The 11657-nt window shown below is 37.8% G+C and overlaps 1 protein-coding gene across 1 annotated transcript; it reads right to left on the bottom strand.

Moving 5' to 3' along the window:
* Positions 1 to 1331: 1331 nt before the first annotated feature.
* On the bottom strand, positions 1332 to 2270 carry LOC100964181 (olfactory receptor 52A1-like). Its single transcript, XM_003780981.1, has one exon. The coding sequence runs from the start codon at positions 2268 to 2270 to the stop codon at positions 1332 to 1334; it is 939 nt and encodes a 312-aa protein (XP_003781029.1).
* Between the last annotated feature and the right edge of the window lie 9387 nt (positions 2271 to 11657).

The raw sequence follows: 11657 nt of genomic DNA on the forward strand, positions 1-11657 counted from the left end.
GGTCCCATAACCAGTTCACATTTTTAAAATTTTGTTTGTTTGTATTTCTTTCCAGGCATGGAAGTAGTGCCCTACCCTACCACAATTATATAATTATATTTATATATACATATGTATGTATCTCCATTAAAAATAGTGAATATATACTTACAATTCCAATCAGAATCCAAACCCTCAAAGTACATTCTAGTCTCAACACTTTCCATATAAGTAACTATCTTCCAAAGGTATAAAAATTAAATTATTCTCAATATTTGATCTAATGGTGGAGGGCATCTAGGAAGGATTTCAAGGAGAATAGGAAAGAGGGGGAGAACACAAGGAATCATAAGCTAATTGTTATTAGTTTAACTTTAAACTCATACATATATACATACATATATAAGGGTTTGCTGAACTGTGTCTAGAGTATTAAGAAATAACTTCTAATGCTACTTTAGTAATAATACTAAGGAAACCATATTATTAAATTTAAAAAATTGGTTATCTAATACAGTTAGCTATAATAAATGATAAACGTTAAACAGCCAAAGATAGACTCTGTATCTATGACATAATCATTCTCAATAGCCATAGATATCTGATAAGGCTAGGACAAACTGATGAGATTGAACCACTGTGCCAAATTTATTATCATGTCACTATTCTCTAGCCTGATACCTGTAAGTTTTCAATGACACTTGATAAATTAACGTAGAAGTAAGTGGTGGAGATAGAAGAAAAATTTTTGATTCTATAAAATGCAACACCTGGTTCTCATAAAATTTGTGGTGGTAATTCTACTAATGACCCTGAAAATATATTTAAATTCTCAGACTTTATTATCTCATGAGATCCAAAAAGGATTTTTGAGGGGTAAGAGCACAGTTAAGATGCACTTACTCTTATTCTATTTAAATGATTTGAATATTCAAGGAAAATAGAGTCAACTTGTTTTTATTGAGAACCTGGATACTTTAGAAGAATGAGTCTTCGGCACATTTAAATGCAGAGATAATTACATAATTCATAAATTCTCCTAGAGAAGGACTATTAGAAGAAGACATCAATGGGACCAAAACATAAAACAGAAATTTAACTTTCAACTCAAACACATATGCATACATATTTTTTACAATGTTACTCTTTTTATATTTCTCACTTTCAATACTCAGATAGGATTCATACCCCAATGATTGATACCTTTCATGGGCTATAGTGATCTGAAACTTTGCATCCTGTTGGCAACCAACTAAATGAAAAACTCAAGCACTTCAAATAATGTGTATTTTTTGTTTTATTTTGAGAGATTTCAAAAGAAGACAGCATAAAGATGTTAATGAAGGTAGATTTTATGAACAGAACATTTTCATCACATGAATGCGAATCTGCTTAGTCTTCACACCATAAACAAGTGGATTAAGAAATGGAGGGACCAGTAAGTAAATGCTAGAAAAGAGAATGTGGATATAAGGGGGGATGTGAGAACCAAATCTGTGTGTAAAGAAGGAGAAGAAGGCCAGGAGGTAAAACTGAAGGAAGACACAAATGTGCGCAATGCAGGTATTGAATGCCTTCAACCGAGCTTCCTTCTGGGGTAAATGGAAAACTGTGGTAAATATCTGGATATAGGACAATGTAATGAATATGAGGTCAAAGCCCGCGACAGTGAAGGCCACAAACAAACCATATATTTTGTTGATTCGAACATTTCCTGCAGCTAGTTTCACAATGGCCATATGCTCACAGTAAGAGTGGGATATAACAGTCGTGTGATAAAATTGAAACCGACACTTTATCAGTGCTAGGCTTGGGGTTACAAGAATGGCAGCTCTGAGTATGACTGTAACACCTATTTGGGAGACAAGCTGGTGGGTGAAGATGGTGGCATATCTCAGGGGATAACATACGGCCACAAAACGGTCCAGGGCCATGGCCAGGAGGATGCCTGACTCTGTACACTGAAGTGTGTGGATGAACCACATTTGGAGCAAGCAGGAATCAAAGTAGATTTCAGGCATGTTAAACCAAAAGATTCCAAGCATCTTAGGTATAATGCTGCTAGAGAGTGCAATATCTGTGGCTCCTAGCATGCCTAAGAAAATGTACATGGGCTCATGCAGACTACGCTCTGATCTGATAACCATCAGAAGCACGATATTTCCAACAATAGCAACAAAAAACATGGCACAGAATGGAATCCCAATCCAGCGCTGCACAGATTCTAGGCCTGGGATCCCTATTAGTGTCAGCACAGAAGGCATGTAGATTGTTATGTTGGAAACAGACATAGTGTCCTTAGGCCTCTTGATGCAAACAAAAAATGTTTCTCAGGCAATACTATTGTTCCTCTTTTATTTTCTCATTTTATGCAAATTGATCATAGTGAGTTTTGTAATTCTGGTAGACTTCCATGATCTCCCTTATATTATGGACAGGAAAAACAGCTCCATAGACACACATCACTGTTTTTAGGGAGGGCATCCACCAGCACTCCTCCGGGGTAAAAGGAGAGATTCCTAAAAAGAAAACAAGACAGGGATGACAGTAGACCAATTTGTGATACCGAAAAGGATTCAGAAAAGGGCTATTGAATGACTGAGGATAATGCAGTCACTTAATTGTACAGATGAGGGAAAGTTCTTTGATGAAAATCATCCCTTTCTAAAAATGACATATTTTTATTTAAGAAATTATTGAGCTACATATTTGTGAAATGAGTGGGATCCAGTGGAAAAAAAATAGGGTTGGGTTATTTTATTCTTTCTTAGATTTTTCAATAAAGTTTCTTTACATCAAGAAGCACGAGTCACCTAACCATATACTCAGTATCACCAATGTGACAGAAACCCCCAAAGCAACTGTTCTTAATGCTGCTAAATCTCAAATGAAAGAAGCAAATCAACAGGGGACATATTATGACAGGAAGAGTATCTCAGCTGTCATATGTTCAGTGTAAACTACTCAGTCAACCAAATAATGTAATTTTTACAGGTTTGCTCCTCAGTGTGTGGTTCAATGATGCCCCCAGCCATGGGAAACTGACTCCTTCTAAACAGGAGCAAAATTTTTTCTCTTCCAAGAATAATCACAATCGTGTGCTGATCCTTTGAAAGCAATCACCATGTCTGAGAGACTCAGAGTTATGAGCTCACAGGTGAGCACACCTGAGAGGTACAGATGGCAGGGTGGAAGGTAGGGAGCATGTGAGTTCCGGGTTCATTGGATGGAGCAATTGTTTTTGGAGAAGATGGTAATAACAGGTTATGATAACAAATCTAGTAATTGTGAGATTTACTATCCAATTGTTGAAAACTTTTTCTGCTCTTACCAGATAACTGATGAATACTGTCCATTCTTCATGTAACTTTCTGTCATCAATTCTCCTTCATAGATTCTCATTCTCTCAAATTTTGTTTTCTGCAGTGGCTCCACTTTGTGTTTGCCCTCTGTGTAACAGTGCCGAGTTGATGTCAAAAGCCCTGTTACCTTCGGTGCTGGGATATCTGCCAATATGACATTGCGGACATCTTTGAGGTAACTTTTCACACTTTTCTTTCGTCTCTGTAATGAAGGCACACTTCTTCTGCGAGCATATCTGAGACCAGGTTTGTGTATTCATCCTCCAACAAAAGTCGTAGCAAGGTCTGCAGCATTCTGAAACACAGTATGAATTTCTTGTGCTTAAATTGGAGAAGAAAGCTTCTAGTCACCAATTTTAATGTTCCTTAATGACTCTGTGGAGGATGAGGGAGAGTCATTAAGGTGGAATGAGGGATTTCCTAGTCATAAGCCAAAACCACGAGAGACCCTGAAGATTTTACGTCAGCTCTCTTGGGTTTATCATTGCTTAATATCTCTGTAATTATTTCTATATCTCAAGAAATTGTCCCACTCTCTTTTTCCCTTTTCCTACAGGCTAAATTTAGAAATATTGACATGAACAAGTTTTCTCTTTATATGCTATTTTCTCTTTATAAGACATTTTTTCCTTGAGTTGCAAAAATCTAAAATCCACTTATACGCAGACATGTTTCTATAACAATTATATTCTATTTAATTAAATATCTTTGTGACGCTTACACTGAGGCACTTTATTTTTTTTTTGTTATAGAAAGAAAAATATATATTCGTAACTACATTTTATCACACATTTTCCACTAAGTCTCTGCAGTATCAGAGAATCATTACTTTCATTTTCATTCCAGTGAAGCCTTGGTTGGGGAAATCAGCAACATTTTCAAATTCTAGTGAGCATGACTGAGTCCTACCATGTAAAGTTCTGAGCAATTTGTTGAGCATTTTTCCACAAGTTTATTTTTCTAAATTTGTATCCATAGCTCCTTTTCTCCTTTTCTCTCTTCCTACTTTCTTTTATTTTTCCTGTTATGTCAAAAAGCAGTCATTATATGCCTCCTTTAGAGGCATATTTTTAGAGTTTTGATAAATTTGATAAAGAATTTGATCTTAGAATTTGATAAATTCTCATATTATATGAGAGAATCTTGTTGGGTGCTCTGAATGGAAGAAGAAAAATAGAAATGGTATATTCCTTTAAATTATTAATAATATGAAAATATGAGTTAGTACATTTATCTTGAGATTATCTGATAAATTCTAAAAAGGACCTATGAACATGTTTTCTTTCACCTAATTTCTAAACTTATACATGGTACATAATTAACTAAGAGGCATTCAATGTAATGTTGAGACATTAGAAAATTTAAGGGGAGTACTAATGGTGGAGGGCACTTAAGAAGGATTTCAAGGAGAATAGGGAAGAGGGGGAGAACATAAAGAACCATAATTGTTCTTTCCAGAACTTGTCTGTGACAGAAAGAGAAACAATGATACAGGTTCATGTTGAATGGAATTGATTCTTAAGCCACCAACAAACAATTTAGACTAGTTTAACATTTAGTTCTTTCTTCTTCTTCTTTTCTACTAATTTTATTTAAATTTTGGGTTCCCCAAAATTTTATCCCGGATCCATTTTGCTTTTAAATTATTAAAATTTGGTAGTACTTCTAACCAGTTAAAATAATTTAGCTTTTAACTTTGTATGTCAACAGCAATAACAGTTTTTCATGCACTTTAATATATGAATCAAGGACATATTCAAGGGGTGAAGTCTGCTTCCTCCATAACACAAAAACCAATAGTTTTGCGGCATTCTTCACAGTGCGAGGTAAAATATGCATTTGTTTTGTTTCTAATTAATAGAGAATTTTCAGAATTCTCTAGTGCAATATTTTATTTTATTTTGTTCTTTAAGAACATTGCAAAATATTAAGGGGGTACAATTTTTTTGGTTGTATGGATTATTTTTGTAATCATTAAGTCCAGACTATAGGTATGTCTGTCACCTAAATGGTGTTGATTGTACTCATTAGATATTTTTTTGCCCCTAGCAACTTCCCTCCTGCTACCTGCTTGATTTCCACTGACTTTTACTTCTCTCTTTGCCGATGTGTACTCTTCAGTTATTTCCAACGTAATAATGAGTATAGGTGGCAGTTGATTTTCATTCTTTAGGTACTTTACTTAGGATAATGGTCTCTATTTCTATCCAAATGGTTGCAAAATATATCAATTCATCTTTTTTATGGCTGTGTAATACACCACGATATCATATGCCACATTTTACTAATCCATTCTATATTAATGCATGGTTTGGTTGATTCCACATCTTTGCAACTGTGAATTGCCTGTAGTAAATATTCGAGTGTGTGTGTCTTTTTGATAAAATGACTTTTAAAAAATTATTTAGATAAATACCAGTAGTAAGATTACTGGATCAACTGGTAGGTTTATTTTTAATTCTTTGACTAGTCTCCATACTGTTTTCCATAGAGGATGTTCAAATGTTCAGTCCCACCAACTGTATATAAGAGTTCTCTCCTCTGTGCATCCTCCCTAGCACCTACCTCTGTATCTTTCCAGAAATGTGCTTATATCAGGGACATTTGAGTTGTTGTAGGATCATGTATATGTTACTGAAGCTCAATATAATACGAGCTATTTCTCGTATTTCCAATCAGATTAGCATGAAAAAACTGTCAGTGTAATGTTTTATTTCCAGCCACTTCAGATGTTTCTCAGTGACAGAGGGGAAGAAAGTAAGCATAGCCTTGTAACAGGAATGTAAACAAATAGACTTCCCTGTTTCTGGTGAAGGTAAACCATTCCAGTTCCATATATCAGTATTTCATAATGTCAGTTGGGAAGCTCACTTATTCTTATGACTGGGGCTTACTATGAGGCTTTGTCTTCTGCTTTCTTTGCTCTCTCACTTTCAGGCTAAGAGCCTTTCATGATACTATCACAAAGACTGTGTGGCCTCACATCTACTTACTTTAAAAAATTGTATTTTGTAAAAATATACCTTATTTTCTAATTTTAAGTTCATAGCAGAACTGAGTAGAAAGTACAGAGAACTTTCATATGACATCTTTCCCAACACTTGTACAACTTACTCCACTATTAGCATCTCATGCCAGGGTGGTTGCATTTGTTATGAGCAGTTAACCAAATTTAAATATCGTCAGCCAAAGTCAATAGTTTATATTAGATGTTCATTCTTAGTTAAATTCTATTTACTTTGCAAATATATAAAGACATATATCTGATAATATAAAAATCATATGGATTAGATTGATTGTCCTATATATCTTTTGCATTCCTCTGTTTATCTCTCCCTCTTACCAACCCCACCTAAGTGACTTACTGATCTTTTTACTCTTTCCATAGACATTTTTTCTTTCTTTTTATTTTTTATCATTTGTGGTTCATTGAGGGTACAAAAAATTAGGTTACACTGATTGCATTTGTTAGGTAAAGTCCCTCTTTTAGTTGAGTCCCACCCCCAAGAGCTGTGCCATGCATCCTAACCCCATCTTCCTTCTTCCTCTCCTCTTCTTCCTGCTTCCTCATTTCCCCCCCACTTGAATTGATTTGAGTTTTTCTTTTATGTGAATATGTATTAGATGGTCTACTGATTTCATATTAGGATTAAGAACATTGGGTTCTTGCTTCTTTATTCTTGTGATTCTTTACTAAGAATGTCACATCATATACAGAGAGTTCTGTCTTGTCAGATGTCTGGTGACAAGATATCACACTGACCATAACTCTGAATTTGTATTAGACAATACTTAATTTCTACTAATATAACGATATCTTTGTTTCTCTTCTAGTACTTTCTTCACATGTATGAATCTATGGCTTCTTAGCTTTGTTTGCATAAGAGGATGTGAATGGAATTTATCTGTAACTGATAGGTGAAAATATTTTAATTATGGTATTTACCCTCTATATTATTTTATTCATTTTCAGTGTCAAATGAGAGCTTCACATTGAAGTGGTAAGAGAAGGCTTCTCAAGAAGGATGGGTTCACATAAGCTTAGACTGGGAAGATTAAAATAAATACTTAACTCTTCAATTCTAAGACATCGACAGGCTTTCACAAGTATAAAGAACATCCAGGAAAACATGATCTCACCATATGAATTATTAAGGTACCAGTAATCAATCCAGATATGATAAAGACTTTTAAATTTTCAGTTAAAGAATTCAAATCAGCTGTCCAGAGGAAGTTCAATGAATTTCAAGACAACCCAGAGAAGGAATTTAGAAGCCAGTCAGAAAAACTTAACAAAGAGATTGATATGATAAAGAAATTTTGGAGCTGAAAAACTCAATGAGAAACTGCAAAATTCATCTGAATATCTGAACAGCAAAATTAATCAAAAAGAAAGAAATAGTAGGGTTTAAGATAGGCTCTTTGAAAATACACAGTGAGAAGAGACAAAGAGAAAAAGAATGAAAAAATAATAAAGCATTCCCACAAAATCTAGCAAAATGCCTCCAAAGAGAAAATCTACGAATTATTGACCTAACAGAGCAGGTAGAGAAAATGATTGATATATGTGTTTCTTAAGATTATTGAAACAGGCTTGGTGCCTGTGGCTCAAGCGGCTAAGATGCCAGCCACATACACCTAAGGTGGCAGGTTCAAATACCCAGCCCGGGCCCGCCAAACAACAATGATGGCTGCAACCAAAAAATGGCCAGGCGTTGTGGCGGGGGCCTGTAGTCCCAGCTACTTGGGAGGCTGAGGCAGGAGACTGGCTTGAGCCCAGGAGTTGGAGGTTGCTGTGAGCGTGATGCCATGGCACTCTACCCAGGGGGATAGCTTGAGGCTCCGTCTCAAAAACAAAAAAACAAAAAAACAAAAAAACGATTATTGAAACAGATGATTCTGGGAAGATGGCTGACTGGTAGCAACCCTGGTCAGAGGCTCCTGAGTAAAGGAAAAAAAATTGGTTGGAATCAGTATCTATGAAACCAAAGATGGGGAGCTGAGCCCAGAAAGAAGTTTGGTAAGCTGTAAATCCAAGAAAGAGCATTTAAAAACACAAAATACAGGTACAAAGTGGGCCACAGAACTGCTTGTTAGAGCCTTATGCCTCCCATGGGCAGTGAGTGGCTGCAGAGGAGTCCCCTGCTCCAGGCAGGCACAGAACTACTTGCTAGAGCCTTGTGCACCCCCATGGGCTGTGACAAAGGAGGCCCCAAATTTGGGTGGGCCCAGAACTGCTTGCTAGAGCCCCACACCTCCTACGGGCGGCAGGTGCCCACTGAGGAGTCCCCTGCTTCAGGCAGGCACAGAACTACTTGCTAGAGCCACACACGTCCCACAGGTGATGGTGGATGAGTCCCCCACTTGGGGAGGACCCAGAACTGCTTGCTAGAGTTGCAGGCCTCACAGGCAGCAGAGGAGATCCCCGTCCCAGGAACCTGCTCTGGGCAGGCCTAGAACTGCTTGCTAGTGCTGTGGGCATCTCGTGGGCAGTGGCTGAGGAGTCCCCTGTACTGGGCAAACCCAAATCAACTTGCTAGAGACACGCACACCTCACGGGGGCCAAAGAAGGAGTTCCCGCCTCCAGGCACCCATGCTAAGTGGGCCCAGAACAGCTTGCTAGAACCACACACACCTTGAAGGTGGTGGAGGAGGAGTTTACCACTCTGGGCGGGCCCAGAACTGTTTTCTAGAGCCACGTGCATCCTGCTGGCAGTGGCAGAGGGGCTCCCTTGCTCTGGGATTCCAGGCCAGGAGTGTCCAGATCGGCTTGCTAGTGCCACGCATCCAGCAGGCGATTGTGAAGGAGTCCTTTGCTACCACCCCCAGCTACTCTGGTGGGGCTGAAATAGAATTGATCTGGTTGGTCGCATACCCTGTGCTACTGCTGCCATTCCCCCACCCCCTGGCTGCTCCAGGGGGGCTGAACTAGGACCGATCTAGCCACTACAGTTCCCCTTTTCCACCAGTTGCCCCAGTGGGACTGAACTAGGACTGATCCAGCTGCTGCCAGTCACCTGCCCCTGGTTGACCCAGCAGGCTGAATGAGGCCTAATCTGGGTACGCAAACACCGATGCAGATGCTGACATTGCCCTGTGCCCCAGTTGCCCCAGCACCGGAGACTGGGAGAAGACAACAGACACGCTCTGCCTGTCTCTCTGGGCAAACAGAAGAAGCCACCAACAGAATGGTTCTGATAAGATCTCCAAACAAGGTAAACTCAGCATGGGGTGGATCTGCGGAAAAACTCTGGCAACTTGAATAACCAGAGTAGATCAACTCCTCCAAGGAAAAATGGGGCAGAGGCAATTGAAGATCCCATTCATAAACAAATGGCTGAGGGGTCAGAAATTGAGTTCAGATTTGGATAGCAAATAAGATTAACAGAAGGAAAGAAAGGAGGGAATTAGAATTTCAAGAAATTATTCAAAAGATATCTCAAGAAATTATTCAAAAGATGTCTCAAGAATTCCATGATTTCAAAGATAAAATGACCAAAGAGTTTGAAACACTGAGACAAGAGGTTGCAGCCCTCAAGAATCTGAAAGATACGGTGGAATCCCTCCATAACAGAGTGGAACAGACAGAAGAAAGGATCTCTGACATTGAAGACAAAGCTTTTGAAGAAGCCCAGGAGTGCAAAGATCAAAAGAAATGCAGAGCAAAAACGGATCTTTCTCTCAGAGAGCTCTCAGATAATTTGAAGAAAACTAATATTTGCCTTATAGGAATCCCTGAAGGTTATGAAGTTGCTTCACAAAATATAGAGGCTCTTCTTCATGAAATTATGAAAGAGAACTTTCCAGACATGCCAAGAGATTTTGAAATTCAGATAGCAGATAGTTTCAGAACCTGAGCACGACTCAAACCAAACAAGACAACCCCCAAGAACATCATAATTAACTTTCACTAAAATTAATGTGAAAGAGAAAATTCTGAAAGCAGCCAGATGTAAGAAAACCATAACCTACAAGGGGAAGAATCTTAGGATGACTGCAGATCTCTCAGTTGAAACCTTTCAGGCTAGAAGAGGATGGTCATTAACATTTAATCTCCTAAAACAAAACAACTTTCAACCCAGGATCCTGTATCCAGCTAAACTGAGTTTCATCTATGATGGAGAAATTAAATGCTTTAATGACATTCACATGTTGAAGAAATTTTCCATAACTAAACCAGCTCTACAAGAAATTCTCAAACCTATCCTCCATAATGACCAGTGCAATCCTCCACAAAAGTAAACTAACTCAGAAACTATTGATCAAACTCCAACTTCTACAGTGGCATAAGGATTAAAAACGTCCACTGGACTTTGAACAACTCCATACCTAAAATTTTATCAGGCTTATCAATAATTTCTATCAATGTGAATGGCTTAAATTGTCCTCTAAAGAGGCACAGATTGGCTGATTGGATACAGAAACTCAGACCAGACATCTGTTGTATATAAGAATCTCATCTTACCTTAAAAGACAAATATAGACTCAGGGTAAAGGGATAGTCATCTATATTCCAGGCTAATGGAAAGCAGTAAAAAACAGGTGTTGCAATTTTATTCACAGACACAATAGCTTTTAAACCAACAAAAGTAAAAAAGATAAAGATGGCCACTTTATATTTGTTAAGGGCAATACTCAATTTGATGAGATCTCAATTATCAATATCTATGCACCCAACCATAATGCACCTCAATTTATAAAAGAGACTCTAACTGGCATGAGCAACTTGATCTCCTCCAGCTCTATTATAGTTGGAGATTTTAACACTCCATTGGCAGTGTTGGACACATCTTCCAATAAGAGCTTAGCAAAGAAATCTTAGATTTAAATTTAACTATTCAACTTCTGGACTTATCAGACATCTGCAGAACATTTCATCCTAACAAACTGAATACATAGTTTTCTCATCAGTGCATGGAACATACTCCAAAATTGATCACATACTAGGCCGCAAATCTAACCTCAGCAAATTTAAAGGAATAGAAATTATTCCATGCATCTTCTCAGATCATCGTTGAATAAAAGTTGAACTCAGTAACAACAGGAATCTGCAATCTCGTACAAAAACATGCAAGCTCAATAACCTTATGCTGAATGATAGATGGTTCAGAGACGAGATCAAGAAGGAAATTACCAAACTTTAGAACATAATGATAATGAAGATACGAGTTATCAGAACCTCTGGGATACCGCAAAGGCAGTTCTAGGAGGGAAATTTATAGCATTATAAGCCTTCTTCAAGAGAACAGAAAGAGAGGAAGTTAACAACTTAATGGGACATCTTAAGCAGCTGGAAAAGGAAGAATATTCCAATCC

This window comes from Otolemur garnettii, unplaced genomic scaffold, assembly GCF_000181295.1.
Source record: "Otolemur garnettii isolate 467f Iridium unplaced genomic scaffold, OtoGar3 scaffold00001, whole genome shotgun sequence".
In the NCBI taxonomy this organism is placed as follows: Eukaryota; Metazoa; Chordata; class Mammalia; order Primates; family Galagidae; genus Otolemur; species Otolemur garnettii.

Coding starts and splice junctions, on each gene's coding strand:
- LOC100964181 (XM_003780981.1), bottom strand. CDS start 2,270: ATGTCTGTTTCCAACATAACAATCTACATGCCTTCTGTGCTGACACTA.